An 18,432-nucleotide genomic window follows, 5' to 3' on the forward strand; every position below is an offset into this window, starting at 1 on the left:
TTAATGCATTTATGACACATAGTGCATACACAGATCAACTTTTAGGTAGCTGAACCTAAGCCGGTATGATTACATAAATTTTATCCTCAAAAACAGGTATAAGTGTGTGCTGACATTGGAAAACTAAAAAATTGAATTGGACTAAAAATATTACAAACCTCTGCTTTCCATTTTGAATTTACCATTACAATGTTGATGATCTCTTCAACAGTTTCTATAGCACAGGCAGGAAGTCTTTACTCATAAAATAGTCATATTTTCATAGTCCTATTTAAATCAATCTTTGTAATAACCTAATTCTAGTAACCAGTGTCATTTATTTAATCATTCATATGCATTGCAATGATAACTTGCCTAAACTCGACCCATTACCTCAGGTGATTATGAATGCAGTCGATAAGATATATGATATTAGTAGTGACTTTAGTCTTAGCTGATAGTGTTGGAGGTAGGATAAAATGACCTTTATGTTCAATGTATCTTTATAAAGCCATATATTAAGCATTGATTTGGCCATTGAATTGTTTTGTTTTGTCTTTTCGTGTACATTTCCTAGCCAGTGACTTATCACAGTATAAACACACCACTATCGGGATGTATACACTAACTCCAATTCTGTGTTTACCTGTGGTCATTAGCCATGTATTTTTAGATCGACCATTAAGCCAGGGTAAACATCATACCTCTTTCATTTATAATCTTCAGGCAATTAAATATTTCACATGATTATCTGACCTTTGTTTTAGGAAGCAGAATTTGCCCCAAGTTTCCTGTGTTAGTACCTTGAATGCTGAGGGATAGAGATACTGAAAATGAATTATAGACACAAATAACAATAATACTATTTCATCAAAGGCTGAAAAATTCAGTAATTTTTTAAAAGATGGCTAAATTAAATGTTTTGTGTACAATCATATACTCTAACTATACACAAACAATACTTATACATCCCTTGGGATGAAATCAACTGAACTTTCAAAAATCTTCTTCTCAGTAACCAGATAAGGTAGAATCAAATACCCTTCTTGGATTGAAGGGTCTAGAGGTTGTTTACCAACATTTCACGACCTTTGGTCTCTAGGGTATCACATTTCCTTCTAAGGAGGCAGTAAAATATACAATAGTTTATAAGGTCATCGGTATGTAAAAGTCTCTATTCCTTGTACAATTAGAATGTCTCATTTTCTGTGTTACACATTAATTCCAACTATTTCGGTTTGTGAGTTTGTGACATTAAATCCCCTGGGCACCATTAAATCCCCCTGACACCATTAAATCCCCTGGGCACCATTAAATCCCCAGGGCACCTTGCTTGAATTAAATTCTATCAGTTACATCTTATCCTGCATCTTCAATCGTTCAGTCATCTCGTAGACAACACTTTATGGGAGACTCTGTTCGATCACAAATAAACATTTCCCTGATGGAAAATGGGAACCATAATAATGAGCATGATTCTACACAGGTGCTGATAGCTGTGTAGACTTACACCAGTCACTATGTGGAGACTGTGATGAGGAATAACCATGATACTATATAGGTGCTGATAGCCATGTAGACTTACACAAGTCACTGTGTGGAGACTGTGATGGGGATTAGCCATGATACTATATAGGTGCTGATAGCCATGTAGACTTACACAAGTCACTGTGTGGAGACTGTGATGGGGAATAGCCATGATACTATATAGGTGCTGATAGCCGTGTAGACTTTATAGACACAAACCATTTGTAATGATTATAAACGTGATAATATTTGGATAGACTGTTACTATGTTTTAATATTAAGCAGTGTATAGCATTCTACCCCTAAACACCTCCCAGCCAGTTAAGTACAGTGTTATTATAGCTGTGTACAGCTGATCCAGCAGACAGGTGGTTGAAGGAGTCTGTATGCTGCCACACCCAATCTAATGGTACCGAGAAAGTAGACAGGGATCAAAGCAGAAATGCACATGGGAATGTTATGGTAGTGTGACTTGTGTGTGATAAGGTACTGTCTGTCAGGAATTCTGTCTGCTTCAGTAACTTGTTTAGTGTCTGACATGTGTATAAACAGAGTGAGTAGGAGGAAAGAGGTGAAGGAGAGACTGCAACAATCTTAACCTTACACCTTATACTGCAATTGTGTAAAGTTTTACTCTGGTTAGCCAACTTATAAACGAAAAGTGTTCAAACTAGATTATAGGGAGAGAAATAAAATAAGACTTTTCAAGCCAATTGAAATTTTGCAATGAAACCTTTTTCGCCGACAATCAGATGGTAAGCTGTTGAAATCACCCTCGGTCTGTGGTCCATCCACTGAGGAAGGATAGTTCTCAAACTTTGTCGGTAGGATTCCCTTGTTCCCTTGTTGAGTTTTTGAGTCTGAGCAGAAGAATTAAATGGCTGACTGGTGGCCATCTTTGATTTTAACAGATGAAGTCTGTTACTGCTATTTCTTGTAAAGGGTATTTTTTTAACTTGTGTTACTGATTGGGGGGAAATTGCATACAGCATGTCTTCTTGTACTGTAATTATTTATGTTTGAAATAGCTATATTTTGAGAAATACTTGATGAATCGTTCTTAAATCTCATATGTTTGTTCTTCTTGGTTCCTAGTTGTTCCAATTTGATTTTTGGGGGGATTGATTAGAAAAAGAAGATTGCTGAGAAATGGATATCTCAGATTTTGCTGATGAAAATTAGTTCTCTGTTTTTCTAAGAAGTAGTATATGGATCTTCCTCAAATTTCATATGTATAGGTTCCCGTGGTCTTAAGTGTTACACTTTCAATTTTGCGATTGGTCAGAATAACAACACAGCAGACTGGGGACCATATTGAATTTCTTAAGAATATAAGTAAAGATCTTTTTTAAAATTATATGTGTAGGTTCCCCTTTGTCTGTTGTTGTTCCAATTGGATTATAGAACTGATCAGAAAAACAAAGTGGCTGAAAAGCAACCGTCCTAGATTTGGCAGGTAAAGATTGTTATCATTATTTCTTAAAAAGCATTTTCAAATTTCATATAATCAAGAGCAAGAAACAAGAAAAGGAAAAAAAAAAGATTCAAAGAACAAATAAAGATCAAACGATGGTGGATGCCAAGATCCCTCTGCTATCTCATGTTGTGAAAGTGTACTGTGTAGTCATCGGCTGAATAAAAAAATTAGTGATTATTTTTAAAGTGGTGAAGGGCAAGTGGTTATGACCTTGGGCAAGGCAATTAACTCCAATTGCTTTTGAAAGCAAAATGCAATTGCTTAGGATGTAGAGTGAGGTATCCACTTGTGTGATAACCTAGTAAACAAAGAAATCAACATAGAAATAGCATGTTGCACTGTCAGTTTGTGGATGTATATCTCTCCTGTGGTAATTTATATAGTCACATCTCATCAGCTTTCCTGTCACTAACCCTTGCCAAGTTTTGGATGACAGAATGTTCTGTTATGAATTTGGGTTTCTCAATTTACTACATGAACAGAATATTAAGTACCACTATTACAGCATTTTGTCTTCCTCCTATATTTAGAGGTATGCAGAGTCATGATCCTTTGTTCTCTGCATGCATATACAGAATTCAGCTAATTTGTTCAGTACATGAACATGGCAAATTGTAGCCCATAGTTTTCTGTGTATATACAGAGTTATGACCCTTGGTTCTATATATGTATATACAGATTAATGGCCCTTTGCTATATATATATATTTGCAGTTATGATCCTTTGTTCTCTGCATGCATATACAGAGTTATGGCCCTTTGGTCTTGACAGGCAGTGTTTCTCTGTCTTAGAAATGTCTTGGATTCTCTATCCACAACACCTTTTCAAAACTTTGTATGAGATAACCTCTTAGGAAATGGAGTGTCACACAGAGAATTGTTCTCTACAACTTGTAATTGTCATACTGGTGTAACTAACAGTGACTGCAGTGTGTTGTTACTGTATATAGTTACCAATGGTTAGGTGACAGGATCTGACTCACAGTGACTGCAGTGTGTTGTTACTGTATATAGTTACCAATGGTTAGGTGACAGGATCTGACTCACAGTGACTGCAGTGTGTTGTTACTGTATATAGTTACCAATGGTTAGGTGACAGGATCTGACTCACAGTGACATTTGATTGGCAGTAAGTAAGACCAGGAGACTAATCAATTGAAGAAGAGACAGTTGATTAATGGGTGAGATAATAAACCTGATACACTGTCACAATTAATCTGGCAACCTTACCTTTAATTAAGATTGTAGAACAAACTGCTGTGGTAAGTTTCAAAATTGTTTTAGTAACCATCCCATTAATGTCATTTTCAATATTTCACTGTTAAAAATAACCACCTTTTATTACATGCCTCATCATTCTGATCCAGTACTGGTCTCATACAAATTGATATAGTTCATATCTATCACGCCCAACATCACAGTGATGTTTCAGGTTCATATGTATCACGCCCAACATCACAGTGATGTTTCAGGTTCATATCTATCACGCCCAACATCACAGTGATGTTTCAGGTTCATAAGTATCACGCCCAACATCACAGTGATGTTTCAGGTTCATATCTATCACACCCAACATCACAGTGATGTTTCAGGTTCATATCTATCACACCCAACATCACAGTGATGTTTCAGGTTCATAAGTATCACGCCCAACATCACAGTGATGTTTCAGGTTCATATGTATCACACCCAACATCACAGTGATGTTTCAGGTTCGTATCTATCACGCCCAACATCACAGTGATGTTTCAGGTTCATAAGTATCACGCCAAACATCACAGTGATGTTTCAGGTTCATATGTATCACGCCCAACATCACAGTGATGTTTCAGGTTCATAAGTATCACACCCAACATCACAGTGATGTTTCAGGTTCATATGTATCACGCCAAACATCACAGTGATGTTTCAGGTTCGTATCTATCACGCCCAACATCACAGTGATGTTTCAGGTTCATATCTATCACACCCAACATCACAGTGATGTTTCAGGTTCATAAGTATCACGCCCAACATCACAGTGATGTTTCAAGTTCATAAGTATCACGCCCAACATCACAGTGATGTTTCAGGTTCATATGTATCACGCCCAACATCACAGTGATGTTTCAGGTTCGTATCTATCACGCCCAACATCACAGTGATGTTTCAGGTTCATATGCACTTTATGTTCGTCACATGAATTGGAAACAGAGCATTATTAATATAATAGACATCAAAATCACAAAGTGAGACCAATCTGATATAAATGTGACAGTAATATAACCAGAAAGAGTATTGTCTAAATCATTTATAAAGATATGTCTTTTGATTTTTTTTCTTGATTTGATTTGGAAAAGATAATGAAAGCAAGTAATGAGACGTTGTTATGGCAATATTTACATGGATTTTTTTTTTGTTTATCTACAGTTGAGATTAGTTAGGAGGACACTGGAATTCAGATTGTTGGAGTTATATGCATTGTGTTTTGATGGTAAAATTACTTCTGTTTCCATACAGTCTTCAATTGAAAATTCATCAATGATGGTGTTACTCAATGTCATTGCAACTGTGTTGTGTTACATGCATCAATTACAGCAGTCGTAACAAGAAGTAAGAAGTTGTTTTCCATCAGCAATCTTCCCAAATTTCTGGTAAATGCATGGAAATGCTGATTGGATGTCAGAAATATGTTCAAGTATATAACAACAAACAAATTGCTGTAAAGTTAAAAAATTAGTACATAACATTGCTCTCGGGATACCCACTCCAAAAAGAACAGAATTACTTCCTGTATCAGTGCAGACGAGACTGTCAGTCTCTCAGATAGGAAATCATACTAATAACAGTTTACTTATTGTTAAAGCGCAGGACACATATAAGTATTTATATGTAAGTATTGTATATATTCATCTAACCATAACAATGAAAAATAAGATTGGAGACATAGTCCTATAACTCAGTCTCATCAACGTGTTCTTGGAAATGTGTTATAATTATTGTGACTCAGTCTCATCAACATGTTCTTGGAAATGTGTTATAATTATTGTGACATCATCATTTTTGAGATTTGTTACAATGTGTTGTTTGTGTGAACACATTAATGAGTAAAGTTTCAAGAAGCAACATTAACATATGTGTGTAATTATCTTGAATTTATTAGACAACAAACACACAAAACTTGCGTGCCATTTATCGACCTGTTTCAAATTTTTATCATACCACTGAGGTTGAGAAAGCTAATTAGTACAGGTAGACCAAACCAGACAATTTCAGTCTTGGTGGTATCTTTTCAACTGCTTTAGTACTATTAACATAGGTTCAAGTCTCATGTGACCTATTTCAATCGCCTTCTATCTGGTGCCATGCGTCATACGTCCATAAATAATTGACGTCTGTAACTTCTTCTCAAAAACCTCTGAAATTTTTTTTTTTTTTAATTTTAGAAAAAGCTTTCATGACTGGTCCCTACATTCTAGGAATGTAAAAGGCAGGTAAAAAGAGGTCAAATTCACCAAAATTTCAAAAAATCTTCTACTTAAGATCTAGATGTGGTAGAATCAAATGAAAGGTACTTTGTCCAAAGTTGGGGAGGGGGTTTACTATGTTAGTTTACATATGAGGTTTTTTTAAGTAAATGATAATAATAACGGCTTTCATGAATAAATTTTTTACCTTCAGTATTATATGATAATTTCGCTTATATTTAACTGCTTTTGGTCCCATTTGCTGAATTATTACAAAACAAAGATGATTTATCAAAATATTTTATTGTTTTTTAGCATCAAAGTCTGGCATCCAAGTGTCACAGGCTTAACATTTCCTTCTGTAATTTTGCTTGAGCCTTTCAGTTATCAAACTTTTTAGACTCTCCTTACAAATTCTTTACTAGCAAAAAAAATCAATGAAGGAAATATTTTCCTTGAAGTAAAAACATACATTTAAAAAAAATTATAGTCATTAATGTTTATCTCATCAAACTTTCCTGTTTAAAAATAAACTGCCGATGGAGTGGGAGAGAACCAACTCCTGGTTATCTTTGGTCAAAGATTAGATACTGAAGGAACCAAAGAGGGATACCTAACAGTATTCAATAGAGACCCATCAAGGAAGGTAAATACAACAGAAGATGGAGAATCAACATCTAGATTCTGTTGTTGTATTATTGGTTTACATGTTTCAGGTAGCTAGGCTAGCCTTCATCAGAACAACGATATAAATATTTACATAGCTGAGGTGAAATTATGGCTCAGCCGTGACATAAATACAATTTTCTTTATGATATGGTAATGACAATACAGCAGCACTATTATAGTCCAATTACATTGACAAAATTTACATATACGGTAAGTTTTGTATGCCTGAAAATGAGTTTCTTGTTTATAGGTATATATATTGTATGTGTCCAAGCTTTTAAACTGAAATGTCAAAGAAATGCTATATAATACATTACAATAGTAACAAGATAAAATACAGCTGGTCTTTGATGCAACTATCTTTCCATAAATTTGTGTGGAAGTTATGTTTAACAGACAAATTCAAGAAAGTGACAAGTGTTATTTGACATCACAAACCTACAAATGATATATAAACTTTTATGTACATTGAATAAACTAACAAAAGTGATTCGTTAAAAAGTGTCCAAATTAGTAATTCCATGAAATAGTTTGGATTATATTAGTCAGAATATTTCAAAATTCTGTTAGGCTTTAAAATTCTTTTTCTGACAAAGTTATTCATTTGTAGGGAAGTAAGGGGGTGGGGGAAGGGGGGTGTGGTGTGAGTAACTCAATTTTGTATAAAGTGGTAGGGGGGAGGGGGGGGGGGTGAGTAACTCAATTTTGTATAAAGTGGTAGGGGGGGACACTCCCCCTCTCCCTTTGGGAAGGAGGGTCAGGACCCAATAAGGGAAAAAATTGATTCTTTAAAACCTTCTTCTTGTGTAGGACAGCCTAAAATTCATTAAACCACTCATAATCTTTATGTCATATTAAAGTGTTAATGTGAGACACTACTGAGTATATAAACCTATTACTGGGGGCCAGGCCAGTACCTAGAAGGATTGAGTAATCAATTACAAGGTTATAACACGTCGTCCATGTGACGATACTAGAGCATGGCAGTTCTCTTGGACTATTCATTACATAAAGGTGACAGTTATCAACTGTCCATTGAGGATCAGCCAAGGGACCTTGGTAAGGTGTTACAACCCTCACATACAGGTAAATCTTGTGTCCACAGGCTTTAGAATCAACAGTGGATTGTTAAACAGAGAAGTAGGATTGTGTCAACAAGGCGGACTTTTTCCATTATGTTTTCCCTCTTTTTTCCTGTGGACAGTTTCTAAACACTGATAAGGAACAACAAGGCATCAATTGGGATAAATGTTTTGTTAGGTACTTACAGGGCTATGTATCACAGAGAGTTAAGGGTGTATGATATATCTGTGTCACTTACTTTATACACTAATACAAGTACCTACCCTGATTTGAGGACTAGCCAGAACAGCCTACTGTGATTGTATCAGGGGATTATAGAGGTCTGACTATATACTCTAGCTGCTGCCTTAGGCAGGGTTGTATATATAGGTACCTTGAGAGTAAACCTACACAATTTTAGAGATATTTCACATAAAAGGAATTATATTTCAGGCTGTTAGACAAGTTTCCGAAGCTTTCTAAAGAAAACTTTGAGGAAATTGTCTTTGTATTTAATCTCTTTTTCATGGTATCTGGTACAGTTGTTTGTAGTTTAATCAAGTACAGGAAATATTTTACACATATTATAAATGTAACTCTTTGTTTCCTAAGTTAATACTGTATATTGTGTCAGTTATTGCTGTATATTGTGCCAGTTATTGCTGTATATTGTGTCAGTTATTGCTGTATATTGTACCAGTTATTACTGTATATTGTGTCAGTTATTGCTGTATATTGTACCAGTTATTGCTGTATATTGTACCAGTTATTGCTGTATATTGTGCCAATTATTACTGTATATTGTACCAGTTATTGCTGTATATTGTGCCAGTTATTGCTGTATATTGTGTCAGTTATTGCTGTATATTGTGTCAGTTATTGCTGTATATTGTGTCAGTTATTGCTGTATATTGTACCAGTTATTGCTGTATATTGTGTCAGTTATTGCTGTATATTGTACCAGTTATTACTGTATATTGTGTCAGTTATTACTGTATATTGTACCAGTTATTGCTGTATATTGTGCCAGTTATTGCTGTATATTGTGTCAGTTATTGCTGTATATTGTACCAGTTATTACTGTACATTGTGTCAGTTATTGCTGTATATTGTGCCAGTTATTGCTGTATATTGTACCAGTTATTGCTGTATATTGTACCAGTTATTGCTGTATATTGTGTCAGTTATTGCTGTATATTGTACCAGTTATTGCTGTATATTGTACCAGTTATTACTGTATATTGTACCAGTTATTGCTGTATATTGTACCAGTTATTGCTGTATATTGTACCAGTTATTGCTGTATATTGTACCAGTTATTGCTGTATATTGTACCAGTTATTGCTGTATATTGTACCAGTTATTACTGTATATTGTACCAGTTATTACTGTATATTGTGTCAGTTATTGCTGTATATTGTGCCAGTTATTGCTGTATATTGTGCCAGTTATTGCTGTTTATTGTGTCAGTTATTGCTGTATATTGTGTCAGTTATTGCTGTATATTGTGTCAGTTATTGCTGTATATTGTACCAGTTATTGTTGTATATTGTGCCAGTTATTGCTGTATATTGTGTCAGTTATTGCTGTATATTGTGTCAGTTATTGCTGTATATTGTACCAGTTATTGCTGTATATTGTGTCAGTTATTGCTGTATATTGTGTCAGTTATTGCTGTATATTGTACCAGTTATTACTGTATATTGTGTCAGTTATTGCTGTATATTGTGTCAGTTATTGCTGTATATTGTGTCAGTTATTGCTGTATATTGTGTCAGTTATTGCTGTATATTGTGTCAGTTATTGCTGTATATTGTACCAGTTATTACTAGTTATTGCTGTATATTGTGTCAGTTATTGCTGTATATTGTACCAGTTATTACTGTATATTGTACCAGTTATTGCTGTATATTGTACCAGTTATTACTGTATATTGTGTCAGTTATTGCTGTATATTGTACCAGTTATTGCTGTATATTGTACCAGTTATTACTGTATATTGTGTCAGTTATTACTGTATATTGTGTCAGTTATTGCTGTATATTGTACCAGTTATATTGTACCAGTTATTACTGTATATTGTGTCAGTTATTGCTGTATATTGTACCAGTTATTGCTGTATATTGTACCAGTTATTGCTGTATATTGTACCAGTTATTACTGTATATTGTACCAGTTATTGCTGTATATTGTACCAGTTATTACTGTATATTGTACCAGTTATTGCTGTATATTGTACCAGTTATTGCTGTATATTGTACCAGTTATTACTGTATATTGTACCAGTTATTGCTGTATATTGTACCAGTTATTGCTGTATATTGTGTCAGTTATTGCTGTATATTGTACCAGTTATTGCTGTATATTGTGTCAGTTATTGCTGTATATTGTGTCAGTTATTGCTGTATATTGTGTCAGTTATTGCTGTATATTGTGTCAGTTATTGCTGTATATTGTGTCAGTTATTGCTGTATATTGTACCAGTTATTGCTGTATATTGTACCAGTTATTGCTGTATATTGTACCAGTTATTACTGTATATTGTGTCAGTTATTGCTGTATATTGTGTCAGTTATTGCTGTATATTGTGCCAGTTATTGCTGTATATTGTGTCAGTTATTGCTGTATATTGTACCAGTTATTGCTGTATATTGTGCCAGTTATTACTGTATATTGTACCAGTTATTGCTGTTTATCGGGCCATGAGTATGAACTAATTTTCTTTAGCTACACAACACTGTATGATATATATATAAGAGAAGGTGATGACCTGTTAGTGCTAGCTTTCTGGGTTAATGAACTATGAAGTTATCGAAAGATACCAAAGGAATAAGAAGTGAAAACTGCAGGATAGGTGAGGTTGTCTGTGTGCTAAATAAGTACATATGTAGTACTTGTGTTCACATAATTGATCTGTACACACGTTATTAACACTCAATAAAGCTTTTAGATAAATACTGCTGGAATTTTGGGCCTCTTTTTCGAAATATGAAAAAAGGAACCAAACTACTTTTTTTTGCTCACTTGGGCCAAAGAATCAAATGAGCTGATGGTTTATCACAGTATCTGTTGCCCATCTGTCAACTTTGTCTACACATTACATTACATCATGAACACATGAGCGGATTTTGACCAAATTTTGAATTGATTTAAAATCCTTGTTCTGTAGGAATGAGAGGATTCTGTCTGTCCCAATTTGGTCTGAAACATGCTTATATGAAGGAGAAATTTGTATAAATGGTTTTCATGACCTCCACAGGATAGAAGGTGGGGCCCAGTATTGAAATGGATGCAAACTTCAGAATTCTTTTTCCTTTACTTTGGATGAAGAAATTTTAGTCAAATTCAGTTGATCAATACATGCCCACTGGGCCTCTTAACTTTTATGTATTTGTATCTTATTTTGACATTGGTATTTTAGGAACAGAATAACTGATGAAGTGCTAGATATTTTTGTGACCTAAGTAATGCCATCAAAGGAAGAATCATGATATTCAATGAGAGAAATGTGTTTTAGATTTCCCACAGGTAATCATTGTCATGGTCACCTGCTTCTGAGGTCATCACAGGTGTGTTGTGATGGTTAGAAGTGTGTTAGGGGATGACATCAGGTATGATCTGTCAGGCTTTCTACGTTCTATATATATATAGTGATGTACTGGTAGGATTTACAGGTGAAATTAGGCCAACCATCATCTTTTTAAATCAAGCGTGATACCCTGGGATAAGTCCTAGTAATGTATATATACACTGTGTATGTATTGTAATAGTCAAGTGTAGTTCGGGTATATATAATTACATTGTTATTATACACACTTAAATAACTTCGTTTTATTCCCACTGACTAGAGGTGTATGTAACACTAATGATAACACATGATTTTATTTCTCCTGGAGATATTTCAGGTCTGTCTTTAGAATATTTGACTCTTTAATGTCATGACATCAGCATCAGACAATGAAATTTGAAAGGTTGTGATTACCTTATTGAAATAGTATGTATCTTGGATATCAAACTTTGTTCTTGTTAGAAAAAGAAAACACCTTGGAAATACACTTATATTTCATTTTTAGGCTAAACATAACACAGTTTCAGCCTATCGTCACAGCCTTTGGAACTCGCCTGTGCTTCCAATCCTAGCTTTGTGATTGGTGGAAATATTTGAACAATTAACCAGTGACACCTAGCGGCAGTGATGTGCAATAAATTGCCATCTTTCATGTATGCATACTGTCGCTATGAGACAATCAAGTCTTACACTTAAATCTTACCATAATTGTCAGACTAGGTGTTCATAAAAATGTTCAGATTGAGATTGATGTTAATCATGAATGAATATTGCTTTGGTTCACAGAAGATTCTCAGAGTGGGACAATATGACAGAATGCACAGAATTGTGGGATCATTTAAACTTAGCAATATATCTAAAAGTCAGCAACAGGTGATAATCAGCAACAGTAAGAGTCGTAAAGACTTCAGAAAATACATTTCAAAATAATCAATATAGTTAGTAACATCATAGATATAATCACAATACATCCTTTTTACTGAGTTTTATGTTGATATTTGTAAAATGACTAAGTAATGGAGAATTAGATACTCCTCAATCCTAGCAGCACCTATACATTGTGTCTCACACTCGAGGGCAGCCTCTTAAACTAGATATCTAAAAATACTAATTGCTCATATTGTTCATATGATTATGATATATTAATATACCAAATTTCAGCTTGATATATGAAAAAATATGAGTTATGATGATTTTACTGTAACGATGAGACAGCTTGGCACTTGTGTGTCTGTTTGATACAAATACCAAGGTTAATCGTGAAACGTCTTGTAACAAGTTTCGTGTCGATATTTGTAAAATTGGCAGAGCTACGCAGAGATACATTTTCCTTGATCGCAATAACAGGAATTCTTCTCCTAATCTTTTTATGACTTTAATCAGAGACGTGTATGTAGCATGTAAGTGTTTCTGGTTTTATATTCCTCATCACATGATGATTATTCATAAACCAGGTAATTATGAAATATGAGTGAATTTTTCTGTCATGTCCAGCTGTCACAATGTGCACATACCAGCTGACACAAACTGAGGCCCCAACACTGTATTGTAAGTGATTGGTATGTGAAGCAAGGAAAGTAGGCAAGTATATGTACTTTGTCAAAGAGTAATGGTTTTCACTACACATTTTAGCAAGATAATTATAATGACAAATAAGGAATTGAATAGTCGTAAGACTCACAGATATACTTCATAATCATCATTGAGGCGGATGAATGATCAATCTGTAGTCGTAAGACCCAATGAAGACTAATCAAAAGATTAGGGTACTTATATTGAAGCTTTACAATGATCATACCAAGTTTGTTGAAATGAATGACCTTGATCTACTTTTGTGGTCACAGTTGTCAAATAAGTTAAAAATGCCTTATTCTCAATAACTAAAAAAAGCACAGGGTGCTGATATTGGGCCTGTAGCATGCTTAGATAAAGAGATTCCAAGTTTGTTCAAGTGATAAGTGTTAAGATACATGTAACAGGACTCAAAAGAAAGTCTTTAAACAACTTTTCATTACAGGAGAGGTATAATGGCTTCATATTGGAATTAGCTCTACCAAGTTTGTACTAATTTATGATCTTCAGCACTGACAATACCACTCTCCAATAACAATATCACTGATGTGAAATGTGTTAAGAGCTGCTTAGTGTCATGGTGTTTGTGTAGTAACATTCTTGAGCACTATCACAACAATAAATGATATTAGAACAATAGTGAAGGTTGTTAACCTACATATATCATGAAGTGTTTGATGTAGTAATACCTGAAGGAGTCAGTGTGTTGGTGTAATCTCTTGCCAGTTATTAGCATAAACACCATATATTAATGTAAGACCGACTAGTTGGAGTTGTTTCCCTTCCACTCTAACCCACCACTATGCACCTTTTTAGTGCAGCTCTTTAACATAACACACATTATACAGTCAATATCATCTACCGTAAATCCCTGTATATTCACACACAGTGATTTATCGTGGAAATGTTAATTGTTATTGATTAAACAATAATCTACAATTTCTTAAAATCACTGTTCTGATTTACTGCAGTTGTTCAAACACATATGTAGTTCATCACAGGCATTCTTTCAGCTGCTTAATTCATCACATGTTTAGTTAATTGCAGATGTTCTATGACTTGTTTAATTTATCAAAGGTGGCCTGTCACTTGTTTAATTACCACAAATGTTCTATCACCTGTTTAATTCATTAAAGGTGTTCTATCACCTGTTTAGTTCAGTAAAGATGTTCTATCACCTGTTTAGTTAATTAAAGGTGTTCTATCACCTGTTTAGTTCAGTAAAGGTGTTCTATCACCTGTTTAGTTCAGTAAAGGTGTTCTATCACCTGTTTAGTTCAGTAAAGGTGTTCTATCACCTGTTTAGTTTATTAAAGGTGTTCTATCACCTGTTTAGTTAATTAAAGGTGTTCTATCACCTGTTTAGTTCAGTAAAGATGTTCTATCACCTGTTTAGTTAATTAAAGGTGTTCTATCACCTGTTTAGTTCAGTAAAGGTGTTCTATCACCTGTTTAGTTCAGTAAAGGTGTTCTATCACCTGTTTAGTTCAGTAAAGGTGTTCTATCACCTGTTTAGTTCAGTAAAGGTGTTCTATCACCTGTTTAGTTAATTAAAGGTGTTCTATCACCTGTTTAGTTCAGTAAAGGTGTTCTATCACCTGTTTAGTTCAGTAAAGGTGTTCTATCATATGTTTAGTTCAGTAAAGGTGTTCTATCACCTGTTTAGTTCAGTAAAGGTGTTCTATCACCTGTTTAGTTCAGTAAAGGTGTTCTATCACCTGTTTAGTTCAGTAAAGGTGTTTTATCATCTGTTCAGTTCATCACTGTTGTTCTTTCACCTGTTTAGATCATCAATACTATCATGTCACCTGCATGATTCATCACAAGTTTTATCACCTGTTCCTGTGATGGTTTTATTTTTCCATGTAACAGCCTAATCACATGTTTATGGTCAATAGATATTGATTGTAGTGTATTTCAGTCTGTAATTGATGTGTCATTGCAGATAAGAAGAAAAATGGAGAGATGAAGTCTGGTTCCTTGGGGACCAGCACCCCGCCTCCAGAGAGGAAAAGTAAATTTGCTTCCATTGGAAAATTGTTCAAACCTTGGAAATGGAAACGAAAGAAAAAGAGTGAAAAAATCGAGAAAACTGCTGTTGGTGAGTATTCATGTGTATGCTATGTATAGTTACATATAGTTAATACGTAAACAAGTAAAGAACGAAGGTTCTTATATAGATGAAAGTGAAATATTCATAGCTTTGGCTCTGGCTTATTTCCAATTTGAGGTATTTCCTAATATGGCCATATTCCAAAAAGATATTCCTAAATTTTTTCCCCAATTAATCAGTATTCTTTCCAAAACAAAATTAAAAGACCTTTTCCTGAAGGGTCAAGTGAGCTTTTGGCTTACAATAGCATTTGTTGTCAATCAACTTTTCATACAAAGTACAACTAGTTATGAAACACTGAGGATTTTTAGTTAATTTGGTCTGAAGCATCATTGGATAAAGGGGAGTTAATTTTGTATAAATGCTTGGGCTGACCTCCCCTTGGGCCTGAGGGGCAAAGTCCCAAATTAGAACTTCAAATCATTTTCCTTTTGTAGAAATAATAAGATTTTGTCCAAATTTGATCTGAAGCATCCTTTGGTGAATATGATTCAGTTATTTTTTTTAAACAGTTGGTCTTGGCCCTCTAGTTAAAAGGGAATCAATTTTGTATAAACGGTAGGTTTCAACTCCCTCAGGGCGGAGCAGGATCCAGTATGGTATATAGAGAAAATTCTTTGAAATCATTTCTACATCAGGAATTGCAGGATTCTTTCCCTATTTGATCTGAAGCATCCTTGAGTGAAGTAGACTTTTGAATAAATGATTTGGCTGACCTCTTGGGCCATATATTTTATAAACCCATTCCTCTGCTTCAGCTAATATTGAAGGACAAATAGTTGATTTCTCAGTCGGAATATTAAACCTTAATAATTGTGTCATGTTGTAGAGTTAGAACGTAAAATTTCCCTTCGCTCAACACGGGAGGAGTTGATAAAGAAAGGAGTTTTGAAGCCAGACGATGGCTCTGTCAAGTCTCAACAAAACCATGATGTGGTGAAGGATAAGATTGAGGAAACTCCAGAACCACAAATGACGCCAACTGTGGAGACTGTGGAGCTTACAGGTAGGCGAAGTATATCTGTCTCTGTAGACAAAAGATTGGTATGGTGTCCGTCTCTGTAGACAAAAGATTGGTATGGTGTCTGTCTCTGTAGACAAAAGATTGGTATGGTGTCTGTCTCTGTAGACAAAAGATTGGTATGGTGTCTGTCTCTGTAGACAAAAGATTGGTATTGTGTCTGTCTCTGTAGACAAAAGATTGGTATGGTGTCTCTCTCTGTAGACAAAAGATTGGTATGGTGTCCGTCTCTGTAGACAAAAGATTGGTATGGTGTCTGTCTCTGTAGACAAAAGATTGGTATGGTGTCTGTCTCTGTAGACAAAAGATTGGTATGGTGTCTGTCTCTGTAGACAAAAGATTGGTATGATGTCTGTCTCTGTAGACAAAAGATTGGTATGGTGTCTGTCTCTGTAGACAAAAGATTGGTATGGTGTCTGTCTCTGTAGACAAAAGATTGGTATGGTGTCTCTCTCTGTAGACAAAAGATTGGTATGGTGTCTCTCTCTGTAGACAAAAGATTGGTATGGTGTCTCTCTCTGTAGACAAAAGATTGGTATGGTGTCTCCCTGTAGACAAAAGATTGGTATGGTGTCTCTCTCTGTAGACAAAAGATTGGTATGGTGTCTCTCTCTGTAGACAAAAGATTGGTATGGTGTCTCTCTCTGTAGACAAAAGATTGGTATGGTGTCCGTCTCTGTAGACAAAAGATTGGTATGGTGTCTCTCTCTGTAGACAAAAGATTGGTATGGTGTCTCTCTGTAGACAAAAGATTGGTATGGTGTCTCCCTGTAGACAAAAGATTGGTATGGTGTCTGTCTCTGTAGACAAAAGATTGGTATGGTGTCTCTCTCTGTAGACAAAAGATTGGTATGGTGTCCGTCTCTGTAGACAAAAGATTGGTATGGTGTCTCTCTGTAGACAAAAGATTGGTATGGTGTCTGTCTCTGTAGACAAAAGATTGGTATGGTGTCTCTCTCTGTAGACAAAAGATTGGTATGGTGTCTGTCTCTGTAGACAAAAGATTGGTATGGTGTCTCTCTGTAGACAAAAGATTGGTATGGTGTCCGTCTCTGTAGACAAAAGATTGGTATGGTGTCTGTCTCTGTAGACAAAAGATTGGTATGGTGTCCGTCTCTGTAGACAACAGATTGGTATGGTGTCTGTCTCTGTAGACAAAAGATTGGTATGGTGTCTCTCTGTAGACAAAAGATTGGTATGGTGTCCGTCTCTGTAGACAAAAGATTGGTATGGTGTCTCCCTGTAGACAAAAGATTGGTATGGTGTCCGTCTCTGTAGACAAAAGATTGGTATGGTGTCTCTCTGTAGACAAAAGATTGGTATGGTGTCCGTCTCTGTAGACAAAAGATTGGTATGGTGTCTCTCTGTAGACAAAAGATTGGTATGGTGTCCGTCTCTGTAGACAAAAGATTGGTATGGTGTCTCTCTGTAGACAAAAGATTGGTATGGTGTCTGTCTCTGTAGACAAAAGATTGGTATGGTGTCTCTCTGTAGACAAAAGATTGGTATGGTGTCTCTCTCTGTAGACAAAAGATTGGTATGGTGTCTGTCTCTGTAGACAAAAGATTGGTATGGTGTCTGTCTCTGTAGACAAAAGATTGGTATGGTGTCTGTCTCTGTAGACAAAAGATTGGTATGGTGTCTCTCTGTAGACAAAAGATTGGTATGGTGTCCATCTCTGTAGACAAAAGATTGGTATGGTGTCTGTCTCTGTAGACAAAAGATTGGTATGGTGTCTGTCTCTGTAGACAAAAGATTGGTATGGTGTCTGTCTCTGTAGACAAAAGATTGGTATGGTGTCCGTCTGTGGAGCCCACAGACTGGTGTTGTGTCTGTCTGTGGAACCTACATACTGGTGTTGTGTCTGTCTGTGGAACCTAAAGGTTGCTGTCAGTCTGTGGCACCGACAGGTTGGTGTAGTGTTTGACAAATGAGCCCACAGATTGGTGTCATAGCTCTCTTTGGAGCCCTCAGATTGGTGTAATGTCCATCTATGGAG

The 18,432-nt window shown here is 35.4% G+C and overlaps 1 protein-coding gene across 1 annotated transcript in view; it reads left to right on the plus strand.

Moving 5' to 3' along the window:
* LOC132561354 (phosphatase and actin regulator 1-like) overlaps positions 1–18,432 on the plus strand; it is a 66,371-nt gene that overhangs the window by 11,794 nt on the left and 36,145 nt on the right. Inside the window, exons 2-3 of the mRNA XM_060226080.1 lie at positions 15,245–15,400; positions 16,242–16,418. Coding sequence (XP_060082063.1) covers positions 15,245–15,400; positions 16,242–16,418 — 333 coding nt within the window. The remainder of the gene's footprint in view (positions 1–15,244; positions 15,401–16,241; positions 16,419–18,432) is intronic.

This window comes from Ylistrum balloti, unplaced genomic scaffold (assembly GCF_031769215.1).
Source record: "Ylistrum balloti isolate Yb309-2 unplaced genomic scaffold, AGI_CSIRO_Ybal_v1 Utg371196, whole genome shotgun sequence".
NCBI classification, from domain to species: domain Eukaryota; kingdom Metazoa; phylum Mollusca; class Bivalvia; order Pectinida; family Pectinidae; genus Ylistrum; species Ylistrum balloti.